Raw genomic sequence first — 25,250 nt, forward strand, 5'->3', positions numbered from 1 at the left:
AGAGCATTTCTCCTCTGGGTATTGAGGCTTCCACACAAAGACAGAAGTCACAGGTCAGGAAGCAAACATTTGAGAAGTGGACAATATATGTTGGCCAGTTTCAAGACATATACTTCATCTCATTGGACAATGTTAGCTTCACAAGGTGGTACCTTCCAGTTAGTGCCATTAGTGAGCCTTTAGTGGGCCGTGTGACTATTCTGTAAGGCCAGCTACCTTAAGATCCACGGGCCTTAGTCCACTGCTTCATTTGATGAATCAGTGTTGTGTGGAATCCTTACCCAATGAACATAGCACTCAGTAAATTCATGGGTAATGATCATCATAATAAAAGATGATGATGATACTAATCCATATCATTTCTTACATGCCACACACTGTTGGTACATGTATTCACCCAATCCTCATAATCCCAAATGAAGAAACAGAGGTTAAATACTTTGCCCATAGTCACAAACGGGCTTAAAAGGTGAAGCTAGATGACTTTAAAGACTACTTCTAAATCACTATGCTTCTCAAAGTGAACATACAATCAAATTTAGATAATTGGGAACGGGGAATCTCTTTTTTTAAGATCTATTCATTTATGCATACAAGGACTGGGGTTCAGGCTAGAGTGTGGGGGCTGTGGAGAGTCACCAAAGACAGAGTAGGCACAGAACAGGCAGATCCACTGAAACACACTGCTGAGGGGAGCAGCAGGCAGGTCAGAAGAGGTCTGCTGCACCATGTGGGTCAGCGCCCTGGCTGGGATTGAACTTGTGCTGTGCTGCAATGGCTGCAGCTAGCTTCACAGCGCTGTGCTTTAACCCACTGCACCACCAGGGAGGGTCCCTCTTTGGTTTAATAATTGATATTTTTGCCATTTAATGTGTTCTTTGTATTTTAGGCTTGATATGCATAGAACTAAGGCATATTTTAAATGAATGTCTTTTCTAGTAGGATAAATCCCTGCCTTCTCTATAGCAGAAGAGATCTGAGCTGCTTTTAAATGCTTAGCTGATCCCCCAAGGCACAGAGCAGGCTCAGTAGTAAGCCACATTAGCTTTTCAAAAGGACAATAGCAATTATTAAAAAAAACAGCCTGGGACCCTCCCTGGTGGTGCAAGGGGTTAAAGCATAGTATTATGAAGCTTTCGGCAGCCACTGCAGCACAAGTTTGATCCCCAGTGAGGGAGAGGACACACATGGTGTGGCAGACCTCTCCTGTATACACTCCCCTCAGCAGTTTTATTTCAGTGGGTCTGCCTGTTCTGCTTCCCACTGTCTCTGGTGAATCCTTTCTCTGTCCCCTCAACCTCAGCCCTTACCCAGTTCTGCATGCATAAATAAATCTTGTGCTTACAGGAACCTCATGTGCCAAGGGCCTTTGCACAGCACTGGGTCTGCCAGGGCATAAAGCCCAAAATGCTCACAGTGCAGGCTGGACCAGCTAGAGACCATTCTTTTTCTCTGGGCCCCTCAGAGCTGTCAGCATTGAGTTACTGGGTAAAGAGGTGAGTGCAGAATAACCAAATGTGACATGTTACCTCCAAAATAAAGATATCCATTAAATGCTGAGGATTTTTCTTAGATAAGCTGCCATGCTCCAGAATACTGGACCCCCTAAACACTTCATGGAGGTGGAAGTGCCCTTAATTTCCATAAGGATTAACTTATCCTCTCAAGCACATGTGTTTTACCAAGACATTTAGATACCTGCTTCTTTGGTTCAAAAACATTGATGTCATGTGGAATGATGCTCTGAGAAATGAGATTAGTGTCTGAAAATTAAATTTAGACCAAGATGGTGAAGTAATACAACTCAAATATAGGACAGTAAGACATAATGTTGACCTTGACAGGAGAAAAATAATCTGCTCTTCTTTTTTTCTCTGTGGGCTAGAGAAAAAAAAAAAAAAAACAACATATTCCAGGTCAACAGTTTCATGGCTGCAGGTGCCAAGGGCAGGTGTTTACTTGCTTCATAAAGCAAGTATATCTGAAATAATAGCTATAAACTGGGTCCTATATAGAGCAAAAGAGCAGCAATTTAAAAGTGGATAAAATAGGGATCACCACTCTGGATTTCTCAATCTTTGACTGTGGCATTAATTACCATTCCATCAGAGATGCACAGCTGCTTTGGCTTATGACACTGTGGTGGTGGAGGCCAGTTCCGCCATTAGTTTACTCTTGTAAACTCAGTTTACAAGAACTGGGGGTGGGCTGGGGTTCACTAGAGACAGAAAAGGGGAAGCAGAAAAGGCGGATTTACTGGAAAACACTGCTAAAGGGAGCAGCGGACAAGACAGGAGAGGTCTGCTGTCCACATGGGTCACCTCCCTGGCCAGGAAGGAACCTACTTATGCCGTAGCTGTGATAGTGCTTGAGACTTAAACTAGGGAGCCCTGGCTTTGCATTTCTTACCACCATTGCTTTTACTCTGTGAGGTAGTCAGTATAAAGATTCTGCCAGTCACCAGGAACGTGCATTACAATGTGCCCACAGGAACTGCGAGATAACCACTGAATGGGTATGTGAGATAAACCCAGCCCAAATTTCCTTTTAAATTACTTGACATCCATGTATTAGTTTGCTAAGTAAACTAACAAAACACTACAAACTTGGTGGTTTGAACAACATAAATTTATTGTCTTACAGTTCTGGAGGTTAGAAGTCCAAGATCACGGTGTCAGCAAGGCTGGTTCTTTCCGAGGTTCTGAGAGAGACTCCCTTCTGTGCCTCTTCCCTAGTTTCTGCTAGTGTGCAGTCAGTCTCTGGTGCCCCCTGGTTTCTGCGGCATCATCCCCATCTCTGCCTCTATCATTACACTGTTCTCCCAGTATGGATCTATGTCCAAATTTCCCCTTTTCTTATGGTACCAAACACAGGATTGGGGGCCCACCTACCCCAGGATGTACTTATCTTAATTACATCTGCAATAACCTTATTTCCAACTACTTAGTTCACATTCTGAGTGATTAGGGATTAGGATTCTAATATATGAATTTGGGGGGATACCTCTTGGGATTGGTGCTGGCTTAGGGTCAGTTTGCAAGCAGCCCCTAGAGACCTGGGTAATTCCATTTTCCTAAAGGCAGCATGTAGGTAAATGGTCTAAGATTCCTTAAGGGAAAGACTAGAATATTTACATTGTTTTAGTGATGTTTCCTCCAGGGTACCCAGCATTTCTTTATTCAAGGGCCTTGAATCTGAGAATTTAATGTTTTCATAGCTCCATTTGGGTGACCAGACACAGGCCTCTCTTTGCCAGACCAGGAGTTTAGCTTTGTGTCCTACAAACTGAGCACAACCTACATGTTACTCATGTATTTCATCACTTCAGCTCTGTGCCTTGGTGCTGGCGCCGGCCCCTGCCACCCCAGGATTCCATCATCCCTACTGACAACAGGAATTCCATTTCAAGTGGAAGCTTTCTTAGCTTCATTCCCAGCTTCTGGTGGAGTACACTGCAGCACTCTTCAAGCTCCCCTGCTCTATGCACTTTCTGATTTCTTGATGAAAGGAATATCCTTAGAGCATTCTTGGAGGGCAAAATTAGGAGATGAGTAAGTTACACAAATGATAAATTTTCATCTTTGTTTTTGGTTCCTCTTCTGATAGTATACTAGGGGATTTTTGGTATTTCACTTTCTTTGAGTATAGACCACTGTTAAGTTCCAGTTTCATCCAACCAACCAGCTAAGACTCACTCTAAGCTGTTATAGCCAACATATGAATATATAGTCTCTAGAATGCCCACATTAATAAGTTAAAACCAAATGAAAAGAAAGTTATAATTTTCTTTTCCTGCTCTAATACATTTAGAATCCCTGGCTTCTGCTGAATCAAATTAGCAAAATCTTCTGTAAGCCTTCTTGTAGATCAGACTGTATTTGCCCTCCAGAAATGTATTGGGATCTGACTCTACTTACAGATCTGTGGCAATAAGGAATATAGATGAGACATGAAAAGCACTGGTATTTCCTTTAAAAGCAACTACCCCAGAGTCTCCAAGTAAGACAGGATCAACCATATATTAGTGAAACGAAGAAAGGTTACTTGTGCTAATAAGAGGAGCTAAGTAGAATCTGTGGGTTTACAACATTGGGATTTTTCCAAATCTACTCAAATGTTCCCCACTTATTTCAGGGTCCCATTATTTCTCTAACAATGCCCTAATTTTTACATAAAAGACCTGGTAAGGCTCTGAATTTATGTTGTAATTCAATATCCAGACTCTCCAAACATTAAGTATTGAGGAAGTAGAAGACAAAATTCTTTTGGGGCTCTCCTCTTGAGGAGGCTTTCATTTACTTTCTTCTCTAGCACAGCCACCACCCTCGGAATCTTCACTTTACATGACGGTCTATAATGGCACTTGGTCTGCAAAGACTTTGTTCAAGACATTGCATGTGACACAGCTTAAAGTAATTTTAGCCTACTAGTTTGCCATTTTCTAGTAGCAACTAGATCCTCATTTCCTGTAAATCCAACTTATTCACAGTAATCTAGTAATCCCAGCTTTGAGGGCCAATAGGCCTGTAACTACTTTGGTACAAAATTCTGTTATCAGTCTGGGCTCAGTGGTTACAGGGGGAAAAAAATCCTTTTAACTATTTTAAAGTAGAGAAGATTCAATATAAGGTAGGTTTACCAAAGTTGGAATGTCTGGGCCAGTGAGCTATAAGCAAGGTTGCCCCTAGAATTGGTCTACTATGGAAGTTGCTAACATCAGAAAGATAAGAAATCAGTCAACAGGCTGACTACAAGAACACCACCACTAACTGTTATTTATGGTCAGGAAGCCCTTCAACACCCACAAAGCTAATGACAGGTACTGGAATACAGTGTAATACCCAGTGTCTCTATATCCTTGCTGGAGCCACCAAAGTATGCCCCCTGAATCATGTTCTCCTGCATCAACAGTCTGTGCATCTAATTAGCAAAAGTAAATTGTGTTTTGAACCTCGTTTCAAGGGAGCTTAAGACTTAAGAGTTCTTAGCTTTCCAGATTTTGGTGTATAAGAAGTACATTAGAAAGAGGTAAAAAATGCGTAGGAAATCATTCACCATATCCACAAGTTTCTTTCCCTTCGCCCTTCTAACTAGAACTGGTTGGATAACCAGACATGCCCTCTTATAGGCTGAAAGTTAACGGCAAGCACCCAACTGTCTGGCTTTGAATATTACTTTCTTCCTGACCTCAGAGCAACCTAAATTTCCTTGTTTTCAGACAAGGAATAATAATCTTGTTCCGAGCAACCTCTAATCTACCACTCTCCTTGGTCCACTTTGTGCCAGCCTTATCAGTCTCTGTGCCTTGCTCTCTGTGTGTTTTCAGAAGACCAAGGCTACCCTGCCAAAAAGCTGTTTGTATTTTACTCCTCATGTCTGTTCTTCCCCTAGATAAGCACAGGGTCCTCTCTCCATTCTTAGTAAAACGTACCTTTATCAAAGAGACCTACATTATCCATCTAAAGGCGAACCATCTGCCGCTCTCTTCGCTTTGTTTCCCTGCTGTTTTCTTCAGCATTTATCCTCATCGAGGTTATGTATCTGATCGTCTTTCTCCACTGGAGTTTAAGTTCTACAGGGACAGGAATTTTGTGTTTTCCTTAATGTTGCATCCCATACCTGAAATGTAGTAGGTATTTCAGAATAAATACATGCTGTACAAAGAGGAAATTAAACTTTCCCCATTTTCTAAACTGACCACTTGATTTTTCGATGCATTACTCATGTTCTCCTCAAGGTGGTGCTACTAGGCCTTTTCACAGCTGCTAAAGTCCAGGCCATACAACAGGAGGGCTGTAAGAATTAGAATGAGCTAAATTTTTCATAGCCTCTATACTCTACAGAGCTCTGGGATTTTCTCAGATGACACCCATAAGTTCCTTAACTTATTCTATTTCCTCAGGAGGGAAAAATAATGAGCCTTTATCAAATGCATGTGCAGTACACTATTGCTCCCATTTTGGCTAAGTGATAACAGATTCTGAGTAAGTTGCTAAGTCTCATAGCAACAATAAGTGGAGCCTAGATAAGAATAGAGGTTAGGCTGCAAACTTGCTCTTCAGATTTCTTTGATTTTATCCAAGTTAGTTTGCTCTCTTGAGGCTTTAAGAAATGGCAAACCTTAAGTTGATAATATGCATTTCAGAGATTTCCACACTGCCCCTTTTCCCAACAGGTCCTTTCCCACACAAGGACACCCTCTAGAGAAATTTCTTCCAGAGACTCAAAGTCCACTAACAGCATTTCCTGTCCCGGGTGCAGGGAAATGTGCTAAGTCTGGCTGGAGAGCAGAAGAGATAAGAATCTTCCAAGTTGGCTGTTGTCCAAACTCATCATCCTCATTGTAGTATAGCACAGGCCAGGAAGACAAAGAGCAGGTGCATCTGTGAAAGGAAACAGAAAGCCATCTGGTCCTCAGGAACGATGAGTTTAGTTCTTCCTTTGGGCCCAGAGCTAAGGCGATAGAGGAGTTTGGCACTGTTAGTTCTTAAATACTGAGAGTTGGGGATATTTGGGGCATCAGGGCATGACAAATTAAGATATTGTCAGATTTGGTATCAGGTCCCAAGAATCCTTTTACTTTTCTACTCTACTAGGTATGCACTTTCATTTCTAAGGCGATTATCCTATAAAATACCAAAAACCTATAATTTGGCTCAATTTTGATAAACTGATCAGATCTGATAAAATAAAATGCTTTTTTACAGACATGTCTCTCCTTTCACTACATGTTTTAACAAGAAACCTTAGTCCCTTTTACTTAAATGGGATTGGCAAAACTGAGACAGCTTTTTAGAACAGGGAGTATATAGCTTAGAGCCTGTACATCTCCTTTATTGCTTGCTGGTTATGAAGAACCAGTACATTTTTCTTTCAGTGAGAACACTCTGTTCCCCAACTTATAACCCTGTAGAAGTCACTGGGATCTCTCTAAAGAGCCACCGGCACTGCCACCTCTTCCTTCCCTCCTCTGGAGCACATTCCGCAGAGTAAATACAACGCAGAAAAGGTGAATCATGCCTTAGTGGGGAAGTAGCACTGTTGCCTCTAGAGGGCAAACAAGGCTCATTTTAATCTACAGCTTCTGTTCCCAGCTGACTCAGCGAATTCTTCAGTTTGACTACATGGTCTAAAAGAAACTTAGCTTTGCTTCCTGTCATGCTAGAAGTCACTGGTTTATAGAGAACTCCACTCTAATCTGATGAGAATATACTCCTTCTTCCCTGTGACTAGGAAAACTCAGGTCCAGAGACTGACATAGTAATCTATTTCCATCAAACACTTGGCTCTGTGGAACTATCTAAGCCAAGGAAAATGAGATGAACTTGAATTACGACAGAAATCTTTATTAAAATGTGTCCTTCGGTAATATGTTAGCATACATACAATATACACACATACATCTGTACACTCTTGACACACCTCACGGACTGCCACCGTCAGTTTAACCAATAAATTAAAACTAGAAAAAGGGGGAAAGGGGATGGGAGTGGGGCTAAGGGCAACATTTCCATGTTTTATCTGGTAAGAAATTGCAAATTTCTCAGAATTTCCCTGGGGGAAACCTGTGACCAGAGAATCTTTGAAATAAAATACATAAATCCCTGCCTCCCTCCCCCCAGAATAAAAGATTCCAAAAGATGCAGTTACAAGTGTGCTTCTCAGAACAGGAGCATTCATTCCACTTCATACTCTGTCTTCTGCACCTTCTGGCTTCAAGACAGTCTTCCCCTCAGCTGGGGCAGAGAGGTTCATATGGGCACTTGGGCTTGGTGCACCTTGGGTTCTGGGGGTCGAGGGACAGGCTGCAGTATGGGAGCGAGGGGAGCCACACTCATCTGAGGTGATGTCTGGCACATCGTCCGACTGGGTATCAGAGCTCTCCAGGTCACTGCGGATGCTCTCAGGCTGGGCCAGGCTGATGTCCCACGGTTTGCTGGCCAGGAAGTCTTTCTGTTCACAGTTTTGGTGTTTGCAGGGGGGATCCTCTTCACTGCTGCCACTGCCACCATTACCACCACCAGCTTCTTCTTCATTCTCTGCCATCTGAGCATGAACATGGAGTGAATCCTCTGTGCTGCTTCCACTCACCAGCTGATAATGGCTTGGTTTGGCTTCAATGTCCACTTGGATCTCCATATTGTTGCATTCTCTGTGAAGACAAAATCCACTTTGCTGAGTCATGTATGGGTCATGCTATACCTGTTGGTGAAAGCATTGCGTGGGTTCAGGATTAAGGAGTCTGAAAGCATAGGTAAACACTGACTAGAGCTCACTTTTAGCAAAAATTAAAATCTAACCTAATAAATAAAATGGACAACAACAATTTTGTTAATTTAAAATACACATACCGATGTTTTTAAACAACTAAAAAAGTTTTCACTTTTTACTACCATGTAAAAATTAGGGGGGAAAAATAAACCAGAATCTCTCCAGCATGCTGCGCTGTGATCATACCATGCCACATATACTAGCGTCTCAAAAAGGAAGAGAAGGAGGCTATGAGAGCTACATCAAGCAAAGGCTGACATGAACACAGAGACCAAGGATGCACAGTATCAATGAACACCAATCTAATTCTTCAAGTTCCACAGGAGTAATTATACCACTGCAATAGCCAAAAGACCAAAAAAAAGGGAACATTTTTCTACAAATAATCATGTGCTAACAAGAACCAAGCGAGAGATCAAAAGATGCCAAAACTTGAGAGAGAGCAAAAGATACCAAGAACTTGCTCAATTAATTCACAGGTACACGCACCCTACACATCCCACTGGATGGTACACAGAGACCTGACAGAGAGGCATTGGGTTGCTGAAGGCCTACTACCCAACCGGAAGACGCAACTTCTCCTGGACAGCTGACTGTTCACGTACCTGTCCTGTGGGTTGTAGGAACTGATTATGGAACCGGCCATAGCACGAGTGCTTGCGTTGTCACTAATTGCACCAAGACTGGCTGTGTCTTTGGGGAAAATTTCCTTTTGGACATCGGCTTGAACTTCTAACCTGTGTAAAGAGGGGACGTTTAAGTTAATACAAGACCTGTATTTTCCAAGACCATCTGCTTCTGGACACATATCTCTTCCATTATTCTCTTACAAATTAAATTGATCTGATCCTCTACAATTGTCAAACAGCGCAAATAGATGTCCACACATTTTCTCTTAAGTATCTACTGAAATCGTCCCCTCCTTCCTATTCCCAAGACTCCTGCTTAACTTCAGGCCCTCACAATGTCCTGACTAGAACACTACAATTGGGTTCTCTCTCTAAATCTGAAATCCAAGTCAAACAACTTCTAGATAAATGCCAGTGCAGACAAAGACCCAACTACTCTAACAGTTCTCTCGTGGCTCTTTATTGCCAACATTTAAGATCTTCCTGATTTGCCCCCAGCCCTCGTCTCCTGTTGCATCTCTCACCATAGGGCCTAAGTCACAACCACTCACAATTTTTTTTCCTTACCCATTATACACATTTTATACCTCCATGATGAGGCACATGCTATTTCCTCCCTCTAGAAGTTTCCTTTCTCTGTGTGACAACTCACACACAGTCCTTAACAACAAAGACACATCCATCTCCCCTCACTCCGCTAGCAAACTAGTCACTTTCTGCTAAGTGCTCCCACAGCACCTACCTGTTATTACCAATTTATACATCTCTCTCCTATTCATCTGTGAGCTCCAAAGAAGACCGTATTCATACTTTACCCTTCCTTGCACATTATAGGAACTCAAACATTAGCAATCAAATTAACCCAGGCTATGAATGAGAGCGAAGGACATATAGGAACCCATTTTCTGTAAGAGTCGTAAACTTTCCCAATGGTGTCTCAGAGTTGAGAACCCATAACTATTTCCCTTCTTGGCTTTAACACCATTTTATTGCACACTTAAGTATTTCCTCATAATGAGTTTCACAGTCAAGCCCATCTGACTCATTCACTTCCTATAAAAGGCTTTCACAGAACTGGAACAGCTGGACCAGTTAAGCTGCAGTTTCAGCAAGTCAGTCTCCAATTATGTCTGTCTGCTTATTTACAGGGGTGTTGGTTTTAAGAAAGCACAGCAGTGAATCCTCTGGTATGTGGGGGCGGGATCCCCTAACAAGAGACAACTAGAGTCATGAGACACAGACAGGTCAGCAGCAGCCTACAGCTGCACATTCAAACAACCTCCTTCCTGCTGCAGGTATGTTTGCTCTGCCACTGCAGCCTCAGACATCCTTCAAGAGCGTGCCACGTCCAGGAAAATGAAGTAGTGCAGTGGAAAGTACTTCATTCAGAAAGCTGGGTTCTAGTTTTGGTTTTTCGACAGAATCATTCTCGGAATTGGAAAAGGTCTTCAACAAAGGATATCTACTCAGGTCGTTCCCAAATGCTAGTTCATGCTATGATTACGCTAGAACTCTCGGAGGAGGTTTACCAAAGCACCGGTCCCTTGCTTCCAACATTAACAGGAGGTTCTATGTCATTAATTGTGGACAGGTCCCTGATATGTAGCTTTAAGACGCACTTAGATGACTGACAAGCACACAGGGGTGGGATTCAATGTATCTGCCATCTGTGGCTTGAATCTTTCACAGAACTGGTCATCTGGTCTCGCTTTAAACACTTTAGGCAGCTCAGTAGCTCTACTAATGTAATCCATCCCTTCTTTGGGCTTTTACATAGTTTCCCTCTACTCTTTATTGAACAAAATTAGTTCCCTTGTATACCCACTACTACCAGGTTGTCATCACCTACTTCTTGATATGAGTCAGAAGTCTAATCCGTTTTTTTCTAGCTCAAGGCCCTTCAGATATTCAAAGTCAACTATCTCCCTTACCTCCCTACCTCGAATTGCACTACCTTTACCTGTCCCTGGGGTCCTCTTCTCCAGTGAATGAACTAACTACCTCTTAAGTAACATCTGCTATGTTCCTCTTTGTCAAAGTATGTTCCAGTTTGTCAAAGTGGTGAAATAATTCAGTCACAGCATTTTTAGCCACAAAGCATTCACAAAGTATAAACTTGAGTTCACAGAGCTGACTTTCCTTATCTGTCAAATGGGAATAGGAAAAGAAGGCAATAAGGATTATAGCACCAATAAGGCTACAAGATACAGGATAACACTGTTCAACTGAAAAGCCAGTGACAAGCCTAATGTGTGCTTTCTCTTCCTGAAGTGGGCAACCTAATGTAGTAGACGAAGATCTGAAATAAAGATTATTCTTCTTTGAGTTGCTCTGGGATGGAGGAAAGAACACCAAACTGTGTGTATGACACTTAATCTTTCTTTCTAAGTCTGTTTTCTAAGCAGAAAAATGGAAACACATGCAAACACACACATATATATACATCACTGATGATTACATCAAAAATGAGGTAATATGTGTATAGACATGCCTGGCACAGAGAAATGATTCAATATAGGTATGCTACTTATAATTCTAGTTGGCTCATAAATTATCTATTTGCTTACCTGCTGTATTTTCCCTTGCCACTGGAAAGAATGCCACCACTCAATGTGCCCCCTGAGAGGGCTGCAAAGCTGGCTGTTTCACTGTATGGGCCCTGCATAACACTGAGTCCATCTGTCGGGCTTCCACTGGTGCTCAGAACACTAGTCAAGCCTTCAATGCTGCTTTCCCCGATGCTGGGATTCTTGAGGGCTCGCCAGGCATCTGCCACTGGGGATGGAATCAAGCATCTCAATTCAAAATAGCACAACACTGGAACAGTCTGGCATTTTTCTGCAATGACTTTTCAAAGTGAAGGATATTCATGTAGAAAAACATTTAGTGACTTAATGAATAGCTACTATGTCAGCTACACATATTGGGTATTTTAACATGTTTATTTTAACATTCCCAAGAACTAGGCATCAGTAGTTCCACATTTAGATGAGAAAGTAAAAACAGAACTAAATGTCTTGTTCAAGGTCATAGCTAGTCACACAAAACAATTCTGATTCCAAGTCCATTATTTTTTTCTATTATACCATAGATGCCATCCAATTAAACATGAAGATTTCAAAATACATTTAGATCATACACTATTAGTAGGAAGCCTGAAAAATCTTTGGGGATTCTGTGCCCCCAAGTAATTAATATGTTATGTTGAAGTGGAAAGACATCAAAGTAAAAGTCAGAAGACATGTTCTAGTCCCAGTTCTGCAGAAGCTCTTAAATTCATTGAACAGATATTGAGACAAAAGCGTGGAGAAGTTCTCATTAAATGGGTATAATAATAGCCCCTGCCCTCCCTCTTCTGAGAGATGTTGTAAAAAGCAAGTGAGATAATAACTGTGTAACATCCTCTGAAATTATAAAGTACTGTACAGATATAAGACTTTATTGCAATCACTACTGTTACCAGCATATTTGGAGTTACTTAGGATCCTACTAGTTTGTACCTGCCACAGAGCAGCAAGTACCAGAGGAATTAACCTAATAACTCCGGAACAAAGAAATGAAAAGCTAAAAATACTTTACCCCCTACAAAGCTCATTATCCAAAGTAATCCAATGACAATCTCTCTGTAAAATGTGCTAAATTTTACTGATTTTCATTTTGTATCCCTAAGTTCAAATGGAAACAAAAATCCTCCTTTTTACCTGTAATTGGACCATCATCTTCATCAAACTCAATTTTCACTCCCTTTCCATTGGCCGTACTAACTCCACAGCCCCCTCCACGACAGAGAGAAATGGGCACAACCCCATAGACATATGCCAGCATAATGGGGACGCCAATACCTGGGGGAAAAGAAGGAAACATGTCAGCAGGCTATCAGGCTGTAAATGCCCTGAATTCTCCTTCCCAGCCAAGGCACAGACAAAGGCCCTTTACAAAGGGCCAAGGAAAGACAGAGGGAGCTATGCCACAGAGGAAGCCTGGCATAACAGAGTAATGACTGGATTTGACATCATAAAGGCCTGGATTAGAATCCTGACTCTGTTTTACTTAACCCTATGACCTTGGATATGTCTTACCAAGGTTGTCAATGACTGAGAGGGAATAGATACACAGTGCTTAGCATAGGAAGTATATGTTGCTTTCATTGTTCACCTTCTATTCATTGCTGATGTGCTAATCCAAGAATAAGTCAATAACAAAATAGTAAGTGACTACTGGGGTTTAGATCCCTCTAGAGCGCTAATTCCGAAATCTGATTGCTATGGGAGACAGGTGGCTTCATTGTTAACAGTACAGGTTCTGGAGTCAGGCTGTCCTGATTCTTGTTCCAGCTAAGTGACTTAGGCAAATTACTGCACCTTTTTATTAAAATTGTGCTGCTGTGAGGATTAAATTAATACAAGCAAAACACTCAGAACTGCTTCTGGCCATGGGGAGTTCTCGTTAATGTTAGTTGTATTATTCTTTTTCTAAAACAAACCCTCACACTTCTCAAAACACTGTGAGGCATTAAGCAAATCAAAATAAAAGTATATTTTTGGTTTCATGGCAAGGAGAAGATGAAAGGTGAAAAACTAGGTTTTAAAGTAATCTTTTTAATTAACCTTTTTCTTTTCTTTCTTTTTTTTTTTGCACCAGATTGACTCTGAGACACTAATTCGAGAATGAAAGACCCCATACTGATAATTTAGTGTGCCTGATAATCATAATAGGGCCTAATAGAGTTAACTACCAAGGTGGGTTTGGCATAAAATGTAGACACCTTCAGGGTGAGATAGCTGACTAAATTGCTACAGCCAGAAATCTGTTATCTTTGTGTGGGGAGTTTAGGGGTGGGGGTGGAGCAGAGGTCATGGTCATGGCTTGCTTACCAACACTAACTGCAGCAATAACTGGGGATGCAATGACAGACAAGGTAACTCCTCCTGTGATAGCCAGATTCCTCTTATGTTTGGAGGTTTTCCTTCCTTCATATCTGCTGTGAATCTAAGGATAAAAAAGAAATTCCAGGTCAGGAGATGAGGATATAAATCTTTTTTAATCTATATTAAAACAACTGCCCCACTCCAAAGAAATATGTTCCTCAATTTTTAACCTAACTCAGTAACTAGGAAAATACAACCTAATACAGAAAAAGTTAACCCAGAAAGAGAGAAAATAAATCAAGAGAGAAGCAAGCATTTCGCCTCTAATCTGAGACAAACCAGGCCCAGGATGTTAATAAGAACTATCAGATCTCTAGGGGGTTTACGAAAGTCCATTTAAGAAATTAAGGTTATTTTTATCCACGAACCAGCTGGTTTTCAAGCAACTCTGAAATATAAGCTCTTCTCATTTCCTTCAAACCTTTACCAACAAACCTAAAGATGGAACAGGCAAAGAACTCAGCATGTCTTACCTTTCTGCCAACATAAACAGGAATGCCAATGACCATGGCGGGAATGGCAATGCCAGCAATGAGGGAAATCCCCACTGGAGCACCAATTAATGTGCCCAGCTGCCAAAGAATTTTCTTCTTGCGACTCCATGGCTTCTTGCCCCAGAATGTACAGCCAGAGGGGCTGAAGAGGAAATAAGGCTGAAATTAATGTCAATCTTACAAATGCAACTTTATCACCAGATAGCTGATAAGGATAAGGACTTTCTTTTTAACAGGAGTGAGTAATTATTACAGGAGGTTATAGGAAATGAATATACTGCATAATGAGGAGCAAAGGACAAAAGCCAGACTATTAGAGTTCTGAGATCTTTACCTTTTTTGTAAAGGCAGGCCTGCACACTTGAAACCTCTTATGTAGAACTCTGTTTTCCCGAGTCCCCAAACTGATCCAGCTTCCTTGACTGATACCATTTGGAATAATATTTGCATAGTTACCCACTTGACATCACATTAAGTGCCCTGCAGCTAATAACACTGATTTGCATAGTTATTCTGGTGTAAGTCCTACTACATCCAGTAGATATGACAAAAGACTTTGTAACATACTTTATATTACATTTGTACTCAGTTTGGCTACTTTACATGCAATCCTTCTGGGTCCAACTATTTTTGTACATTTTCTTTGTTCCGTCTTTTACCAGGTAAATAAGCAATTCGAAAATAGGGGGAATGTCTTATTCACCCATGTCCCCAATAACTGGCACACTTTAGGTACTCAAATGTCTGTCAAACAACAAAAAGTGTTTCATCCAAGCAATCACCTCCTGTATGTTAAGTTTGTAAGTATAAACTTCTTCAGGACAGTATTTTAATATTCACTCTGAATTACTTGGAAGCTCACTACATGCAAGTAGCTGTGAAAAGGTATCACTGGTCTTTAAAGACTTACAGTTTAAATAAAATATGTGCATGCAGTAATGATGATGTTTATAAAGAAACACTTAAGGAATGTCAAGAAGAGTGAAGCAGAAAAAGCTGGGGAAGGCATCAAAAATGAATTGACATTTAAGTGGTCTTTGAAGGGTGGATAAGAACTGTAACAGGATGAGCTAAAAGAAGGATGCTGGGAGGGTAAGGTGATTAGAGAGCATTCCAGGTAAAGGAAAGAACATGAGCCAAGTATGGACATAAAAACTGAAGAGACACAGGGAACATTAATCTGAACAAGTTCAGATTATCTGAACTATAGTTTATATGAAAGTAAAATGGAACAAACTAGAAAGATAGGTTAGTGCTAGAATGCAGAGAGCTATAAAAGTCAAGCCGAGGAAACTGAACTCCAGAAGGTAATGGAGACTGTCATTGGACATTACAGAGATGGAGAAAAATATGATCTAAGAGCTCCTTCAGAGGAATTTTCTGCAGTTTCCTTATGTTGTAATGAGAAGTCAATTATGTCTTTTTTTTTTAATCCTTCCTAAATCATTAAGAGGACAAGAAATATAAAAAAAGCAATGAACACAGTTTCCATCTCACCTGAGGTAATGCAAGTCTGAGATTTCTTTCATACAAAGCCAACAGAATTCACAGCCACACACTGCACAGGTCATATGATTACAGCTTCCATCATTCATCTTAATAATGTAAGCACTGCATCGTGGGCATGGCTTGATGTCATCTGCTAAGAAGGGAAAGAAAAATGGGTAGAAAAATACCCCCAATTAAACCTAGTTTAATTTTATTATTCCTAGGAATATATGTAAGAAATGAGGACACCATCAAGAACTCATGACTTGAGGATTCAAATTTTGCAACCTACTTTGCTAGAAGGCTGGCTATATCTAGACCTCAGGAAGTGTCAATAATGTATCCAGTCTCCCAAAACTGGCATCTTATAGTACTTGAGCCATGCTTTGAGCAGGAGACTTCCCTAGAGAGACAGGCAGTTCTAAGAAAAATGGAATTTCTACCAGCTAACAGACTGTCAGAATTAAAAGTAGTCTTACAGAAAAAATAGTTGGTAGCTTGAAATTGGCTTTACGTTTTGAACAAGTAAGGTGAGGAAATCCATTTCTTAAAAAAGATTATTTATGCACACAGAACTGGGGTATAGGCCAGAGGTGCAGGGGTAGTAAGAGGATTCACTAGAAAGAGTGGGGCGCAGAACAGGCAAACTGACATAGCACATAGCATAAGTGGAGCAATGGGCAAGACAGGAGAGTCTCGCATCATGTGAGTCACCTCCCTCGTGGGTATAGAACTTGTGCTGAAACAGCTGTAGCTAGCTTCATAGTGTTGTGCTTTAACTTGTTGCGCCACCAAGGAGGGCTCAGGAAATCAATTTTTTTTAGGCTCAGCAAGTATTGTTATGATTTGCTGTTAACACAACCCACAGTGGGCCTCCCTGATGGCACAAGGGCTAAAGACACAGCGCTATCAAGCTATTGCCAGTCACTGCAACACAAGTTCAATCCCCAGCCAAGGATCAAACACATGGTGTGGCAGATCTCTCCTGTTTCACCCGCTGCTTCCCTCAGCAGTGAATTTCAGGAGATCTATTTGTTCTGCTCCCCATTCTGCCTCTGATGAATCCTCTCACCCCCACACTTCTGACCTACAAGTCAGTTCTTGTATAAATAAATAAATCTTTAAAAACAAAAAAAGCAACACAACCCACAGTCCCTCCCATGATACTTTCAAATTTGAAACCCAAATACAAATTAGGTATGCTCTGTAGCATATACCTGGGAATTTTCATAGCCAGCTAGAACTATTAAAATGACATTTAAGAGATTATGCTGTGCCAGGAAAAAGTGAATAGTAAAATTCCTACTAGTCTCTCCCAAATGACATCAGTGAAGTATATTTTTAAAATGCAATATATCCACTGATATTTTAAGTTTAATCTGACTTGTCAAGATTGGAATTAAATGTGTGATATTCCTTCTTTTAAGGTTACTCATTAATCCATACTAATAATATTTCCTTTCCTTAAGTCTGTACCTTACTTCCAAAAGCAGTGATGCACTTAAAGCTAGCAGGAAAACAGTACAATTTTAACACTTCTGGGGGCCTCCCTGGTGGCTCTAGTCACAGCACTATGAAGTTATGAGCAGCCACTGTAGCACGTTCGATCCCTGGCAAGGGAACTAACCCACATGGTGCAGCAGACCTCTCTTGTTTCACCCACTGATCCCCTCAGCAGTGTATTTCAGCAGGTCGGCCTATTCTGCTCCCCACTCTGTCTCTGGTAAATCTTCTCATCTCCCATACTTGTGGCCTACACCCCAGCTCTTGTATGCATAAAATAAATCTTTAAAAATAAATGTCTTTCTACTCACAATGAAAGTCCTGAGAAAGCCCCTAGCAGAAGGACCTGATTGCTCTCCAATCTGAGACATATCACTAAGAAGGTAGAAACCAGAAAATTTGATTGTGTTGTATTGCTAGTTTTCCTGGGTTGAATAACTTATACTGACAGTAGAAGGAAGTTACTTACCAATATTAGAAGTATTACTACTTCTGCTCTCTAATCTCAGGAAATACTTGGTTATAGAGTAAGGTAATCTCTCTTAGCTTTGTGTTCACATAAAATATCAACAGAGAGATAAGACCATGCTAACTTATACCTGGTCCAGATTCTTGCCCATAACTGAGACCTGAAGTGTGCTTGGTCCGTACTCGCAAAGTCTGTGCCCTCTGCTGACGGGCCATATCGCATGTCTGATTTGGATGCCATATTTGCTTGCAGTGATAGCAGAACTCGGTCTGGCAGCCTTCCCTCTCACAGGTCAGCTTTGGGCAGCTGGCACAGCCATAGGCAATAACAGCATAACTAGGTAAGGAAACAAGGAGAGATCATAAGGCAAGAATGATCTAACCAAGACCAGTATTAATCATCAGTTCACCACCACAAATGAGGTCGAGAAAAGCACACACATAACACACATGCACAAACATGCCTAACAAAATGTAAAACGTGTGAGAAACTAAACTTTCTGAGATCCTAAAAACACAAGTCACTTATTTCCTGAAAAAAAGAAATAGGGAAAAGTAAAAAATTTAGCATGGATTCTAGCACATATTCACTCATAGTTTAAGCTGCTTTCGGAGCAGTCTGCAACAGCAAGTTTCATAAAGAACAGGGTACAAAACTATTCCTTTTGATGGTTTGCTATATTTAGAGATTAGACTTCGTTTACATTAAAGGACAGATCGTTTATAAAATAAGGAGCTACAGCAAAAAAAAAAAAAAGAGAGAGAGAGAGTAAGTATATTTTTTCATTTCCACAGTGAAGATGGTCTGGCCACATTCTGAGAGATAACAGTTATAGATGGATTCAAGATAAACTTCTATTAAAAGCTCATTTTTATCAGTTCTCCCTCTCTTTAAATTCAAACCTATTACCTTTAAATAACTTATTGTGTGACAAGGTTCAGAATCCATTCATTAACACAGAATTAGATATACCTCCCTTTCTCTCTTCTGGTACATTCTCAAGATAGGCAAGATTCAGACTATCAATACCTAGCATCAACTGTCTCTTACAAGTCATGCATATTTATCAAGAACTAGACAATCTAATCTATTTACAAATATAAGTCAGTCTTTCTAATTTTAAACATGTCAACTAGGTGCTCAAATGATCCTAACATGTAAAAAGATTAAAACAAAAACAAAATTTTAAGTCATTTAAAGAAACAACTGGAGAGTTGAAAATAACATTTCACACAAGTTTTATTTTTTATTTTTATTTAAAGATTTATTCACACAAGTTTTAAATCAATCAATGGCGCAGGTGTAGGTGTTGCCATCTGGGTTTTACTGTCCCCTGTTCTATACTCTCCTCGAACAGCCAAAAACTTAAAAAAATGTATGCAAAAGACTTAACATTTCTGGGAAGTAGTCTGTGGTTTGTTCCTTTAACTTAATATACATCAGATGTTCATAAAAGCAACTCAAGTTCTTGGGTTTATCAAGAACTGCAAGGTGATTTGAGAATGGTACTAAATCAATGGCAAGGTACCCTCTATGTTATATAATACGGGCTGTATTAAGACTCTTCTCAGAAAGAGCAACGTGAGAATAGGTCAATGTATTAATGCAAATACTTCATATCCTATAGGAGCTCTGAGCAAATTACCTCATCTATCTGCAAAATAAACAACTCTTCTCCTGAAGAAAGCAATTTGCTTGCTGTTCTGTGTTAAATGGCAAAGGTAGTGGATGATCTCAGGAAAGCATTAAGCTAACGCCTGACCATATAAATAAGATAATTAGTTGAAAAAGGCTTGAACATTTCATGATACACTCCTACCTAACATAGGAGTAAATATTTATTCCCACTACCCCACTATCTCTTTTATCCCCTCAATTGATTTCCCTTCCCACCTCACAGCACTCAGGATAGTGGTTAACATCCACTGATTTTTGAAAGTGTTTTTTATGCTATTGAATTGTCACTATGTAAATGTCCAGTATCTGATTTCTATTTTAACAGACTTTTTTTTTGTTTGTTTGTTTAATAAAGAACATTGGAGAGAACTGACTGTTAATTTTGGGTGTTGAATTTGGTTCCAAGGAAGTGAAATAACCCAGAGATCCTGTACCATGACACAGAATTACTCAGGGCACGAGACTTGGTGTTCCAGTTTTTGGGCGCCTGGTCTGGGATCCTTGCCTCTGATTCATACTGCATGACATTGAGCTAATTAAAATTTAAATATTCAAAATGGAAGTATAAGTGCTGGCCACCTTTGCGTATAACCAAACATGTTCTAAAACTGCATTTGAGATCTTGCCTTGAAGGAGATGGTATAAAACAATACATTTTGTCCTACTTCCCAGCCTTTGCATACACTATTCCTTTTCCTAGAAATGTCCTTTCCTTACTTCTTGTCCTGGCAAATATTTATTCATTCAAGAACCAGCTCAAATGTCATTTTCTTTATAAAATCCACTTAATTTCTCTAGGCAGCTGGTGGCTTAGTTCATGCCTTTGCATAATTATTTTATAATACTTAATACATTGTATTGCAATTTTCTATTTACATGTGTGCTTCCCCAAACAGACTAGAGTCATGAAAAAGTATTTATTTTTTAACCTTCAAATTCTAATATACAGTTCATGCTTCAAATACCTACTGAGTCAGTAAAAGAGTCCCTCTCTTTTTTGGGATTTTTACATTCCTCAAGGTATTATAGCTCTTCTCCTGAGCTATTACTTTGTCTTAAAGTAATAATTTAAATTTATCTATGTATCTATTGACTTAGGTGCTGTAACTTAATCCTTTAAGTTTATATACTCATCATAGAAGTAAACTCCTAAATTCTGAATAGGGCAATCTTGTTCCTCAGACAGCTGGATAAAAACCTTTAGGACTAAATCTATCTCAAACACCTTGTTCCTTTCTTCAGTGTTCTACACTGAAGTCCCTACCTTGCTCTCTTTGCTTAGCCGAGCCCTGAGGTTTGCTAATTAGTAGGCAAATGGTCGGAGGAGGAAACTGCATGCTGTTAAACATACAGACGCATCCTTTGCCTCCCCCACTTGGGTTCACATAACTTTTAGTAATTTTGCTAAAATCCTAAATCCTCAGAGGCTGCGTAATGTGTGACAGGCTAGTCCATGTCACCATCTAAGTTCCATCTTAGGGGGGTAAATCTCATTAGCACAAATATGATTATGCTGACAAGCACTTGTAGTTAAGGTTGTGTGTTCTTGTATGTCTGTACACTTCCCATTTCAGGACATGTAACTTTATTTGCAAATGGGCCCTGAGCATGTATAAGGGGGGTAGACAAGAATAAAGTTGTCAAAATGAGTTCTATTCTTACTGTTTGCATTTTTCCTGACCTTTTCAAACCCATCTCATTTCTTGGCCAAAGAACTGCAAGAGACTTCAATCAAAAATAGAAACTGGTGGCACAGCGGGTTAAAGCACAGCACTAAGAAGCAAAAGCCACTTCTGCATGAATTCGATCCCTCCTGTCCGAGGTGAGGAGGTGACCCACATGGTGTGGCAGACCTTTCCTGACCCGACACTGTGGGTGTACTGCGAAGTACACTGCAGTGTACTTCGTCGATCTGCCTGTTCTGCTCTCCACTATCTCTTTTATCCCCTCAATTGATTTCCCTTTCCACCTCACAGCACTCAGGATATTGGTTAACATCCACTGGTTTTTGAAAGTTAATTTACTGCAATGGAAGGTATGTTTTAATTATCACACTTGGTAATACTGTGCTTATAATATTAAATAATAATGTAAAAGTTTTCCCACTGAAATTCATTTTTATTTATGAAATAAAGTTGTATTCAAGTATGGGAAAAGAAAAAATTCAAGGTTCTACTCTGTTCTACAAATATTTAATAATCAAGTAGTAATATTTTATAATCATGAGTAATTACAGTGGCACTAGTAGACAGAACCCTGTAAGATCAATTACATGAGCCCCCTAACCCTGCCAAATACAAACACAGAGCAAAAAGAAAGTATATAGATAAATTTGGCTGGCAAGAACTTGATTTGTGGGCATAAATATGAAAGGTTTGGGACTTTTCTTTCTCTTCCAGTACTCATTCATGATTTCTACCTGAAGCAGATTAGAACTTTCTGTAAAACAAAACAAACTATTTTTCTTCACACATTAAAAAGACAGTGGCAACCCCCGTGGCCACACTGCTAGGAAACTCAGATGCCTGCTTGGGAAGTGACAGAATTTTATCTACTTCTCTTCATATTTAATTGAAAAATCTCAAAAATTTCCCTAACATTAATTAAGCCTTTCAAATTAGGAAAGGATTGGGCCTATTTCAGATGACAAAAATAAAGATGTTATCAGTAAAGAAACTAGATTCTGGCATCCTCCACAACTGGTAATATAATAGAAGGTTTTAATAACCACAATAATGCTAGTAAGTCCATACTTTTTAAAACAGAGGTTGAGCAGAAAACAATATTGGCTTTGGTTGGAGATAAAACAAGTGTCCCATGCCCGGTTCTGTTATTCACTAGTTATATGATTCTGAACAATTGGCTCCATTTGTCTAACCTTCACTTTCTTCATCTGTAAAATCAGATCAAATCTTACAATGTTTCAAGTGTTTTATATACAAAATAAATTTTGTATAGGGCCTCCCTGGTGGCACAGGAGTTAAAGACATAGTCTATCAAACTGTCCCCAAATCAAACTACTGTCAGCTACTGCAACAACAGTTCCAAGCCCAGGCCAGGAAACCCAAGCAAGGGAGCCAACCACAACACATTTCTCCTGTCTCCCCCACTGCTCCCCTCAGCATGGTATTGTAGGAGATCTCCCTTTTCTGCTCCCCAATCTGTCTCTAGTGAAGCCTCTCCCTGCCCCACACCTCTGGCCTATGCCCCAGTTCTTGTCTGCATAAATAAAAAGTCTTTAAAAAAGTAAATAAGGGCCCTCCCTGGCAGTGCAGCGGGTTAAAGCACAGCACTAGGAAGCTTAAGCCACTTCTGCATGAGTTCGATTACAGCCTGCCCGGGAGGAGACCACATGGTGTGGCAGACCTCTCCTGACCCGCCCACTGCTCCCTTCAGCAGTGTACTTTGTGGATCTGCCTGTTCTGCTCCCCGCTCTGTCTCTGGTGAATCCTCTCACCCTCCGCATCTCTGGCCTGTACCCCAGTTCTGTATGAATAAATAAATAAATCTTTAAAAAAAAGTAAATAAATTTACTTTTACCTGGATGCTCAAATGCCAGTTTGCTTTCTTTGCCCAGACTTCACTTTAAGTTCACAAGTGACACAATAAAAAAATTAGATATACAATTGTTATACTTTTTAATTAATTAAAAAAAGAAAACCTCTGGCCAATACAAGAAACAGCCTATTTCTTGTTTTATTTAATAACTTCCAAATCAGTGATGATTTAGAATTGTCACTGTCAATGATAAACTAAAACTTGTCCATTTTTTATTGATGTGAGCAAAGACAGGGTTTCAAAGAAGTAAGAAGCAAAAAGGGAGCTTTTATGAAAAGATAATCAATGATGCCACGTTTCTTAATTAAAATTCAAAGAAACTCACATCTCAAAAAGGAGTTTATTATTCCAAAATGATGTAATGTTTTCTTAAGTAAATATTCCTTTGGTACAGAAAATACATCGGTAGTGTTTGTAAACCTTGAATACCATATAAGTTAACTTCTTCAATAAGGTCACCAGACTACCAGATATAAGCAAACTCTTCCAAGCGCCTACCAGGTTCTTTGTGGCATTTATTAACTGAAAGTGAAAGTGACCTACCATAAACCCATACCTTTGCCCACAACACTTCCAAGTAATTTAGAAATCCTAATCTCACTGAGGTTAATTAACACATCTATGTCTACACAAATTTGGCAGAATTGAAAAACAGAAATGAACTTTTCTTACTCTCCTACACACTCTAAAAATGCTTCTGTTAAAGGGAATAAGCACAGCATCACCGGCATCTTAAACAGGCCTTGGTATACAATAAAAAGGCTACAATTAAAAGCCCGGAACTACTTTGAAGCAAAGGATCACACAGCTTTTTACTAGCATTATATTTACACACTGCAAGGAGTCCCTAGCACCTTTCTGTCCCTGAATCATGACACACGAGAAAAAAATGAACTGTCCAAGGTCACAGAGCAGGTGATGGCACAATCTAACTAGGAATCATTGATAGCTGAGCCTCGGCTCATGCAACTATTCACGGGATGTACTGACAGTCAAATTTTACAAAATGTGGTGGGGAGAATCTCCATGGAATGCTTCAGAAAGTGAAATCTGGTGGTATTGTCGCTGCGGATATTGCATATTTCCTCACTGACCCTAAAACTCAGCATCCACAGTGCTCTAAAATAACACTTCACTGAAACTCAAGATCAGAGGGTCTGGGAAACACATTTTCCTCTACCATATCATCCCCCCGCCCCCCCTCCCCCCAGAATCCTTCTTTCCAGTAAGCCACTGGTTCTCTGGACCAAGCAAAGGGCCCATCCACTGCCCACCCTGCTCAAAGCAGCAGCGTGAGAACCAGAGGGTGCCCCCCCAACAGCCTGCTGCAGACACCATGCCCAGTGTACCCCCAAGCTCGGCCAAGCACTTGTCCTTTTCCCTGAGAGCCAGCCACTCCCTTCCCCTCCATCCCAACTTTCAGCAGCGGTGGGCAGTAAGCACACACCTTTTCCGCAATGCTGCTGAGGCTGTCCACAGCCAAAGGGACACACCCCTCCAAAGCGCTGGCCCCTCAGTGACCATCTCCCGTCCTTTACCAGACAGCTTCTCCCTGCCCGCACTGAAAGACACCCTTTACTCCTGCACAGAGGGGCATTTCAATACCTGACCTAACAGCCTCCTGACTTGATGGACAGCTCCTTTACCCTCTCCGACCGCGCGGCCCCCACCTCCAGCCCTGGTGCAGGCGTGCAGCGCGGGGCGCCTTCCCGCACTCCCCAGGGCTGGCCGGTGGTCACCGCTAGCAGCCCGCCGCAGTGGCCGCCTTCCCCTCTCCCCCGTAGGTCATTCTCCGCCTCCCCGCCAGGCGCCCCGGGTCTCTGCCTCCGTCTCGCTCCCGCACGCGGGGTGCAGTCCCGGGCCCCCCGCCGCAGCGGTCGCCTGGCGGCCACGCCCCCGCGCTCACCCGCAGTCCGGGGCCGGGCACCAGCGGCAGTCGGGGTCCGAGGCCAGGTAGCGGCGCAGCATGAACTCCTCGTACTTGTGCATGAGCGGCGGGTCGGCGAGCAGCAGGCGGATGTCGTGCGGGTTGAGCCGCTCGCTGCACTCGGGGCAGCTGATGGGAACGCGGCTCTCGCTGATCTCCAGGCGCAGGTAGTGGCGGAGGCAGTCCCGGCACGAGCGGTGCGGACAGCTGAGGAGGCGCGGGGCCCGCTCCGGCGGCAGCCGCACCAGGCACAGCGGACACTCCACCTCCTCGGGGCCCGAGCCGCCGCCCTCCGCCGCCTCCTCA

The 25,250-nt window shown here is 41.2% G+C and overlaps 1 protein-coding gene across 2 annotated transcripts; it reads right to left on the reverse strand.

The window, feature by feature from the left end:
- Nucleotides 1-7,334: 7,334 nt before the first annotated feature.
- Nucleotides 7,335-25,244, reverse strand: RNF19B (ring finger protein 19B). Of its 2 annotated transcripts, none has more exons than XM_012722504.1 (9): nt 24,924-25,244; nt 17,913-18,118; nt 15,820-15,961; nt 14,302-14,464; nt 13,775-13,889; nt 12,602-12,742; nt 11,468-11,675; nt 8,877-9,008; nt 7,335-8,152 (listed from the first exon to the last, which is right to left on the reverse strand). In XM_012722504.1, exons 1-9 carry the CDS (start codon nt 25,004-25,006, stop codon nt 7,687-7,689), a joined length of 1,656 nt encoding a protein of 551 aa, XP_012577958.1. In that variant the 5' UTR covers nt 25,007-25,244; the 3' UTR covers nt 7,335-7,686. The 2 variants fall into 2 exon arrangements, with proteins under 2 accessions (XP_012577958.1, XP_012577957.1); XM_012722503.1 differs by having other exon boundaries at nt 15,820-15,964.
- Nucleotides 25,245-25,250: the final 6 nt, after the last annotated feature.

Source organism: Condylura cristata, unplaced genomic scaffold (genome assembly GCF_000260355.1).
Source record: "Condylura cristata isolate star-nosed mole 26May11 unplaced genomic scaffold, ConCri1.0 scaffold00008, whole genome shotgun sequence".
Taxonomy (NCBI): domain Eukaryota; kingdom Metazoa; phylum Chordata; class Mammalia; order Eulipotyphla; family Talpidae; genus Condylura; species Condylura cristata.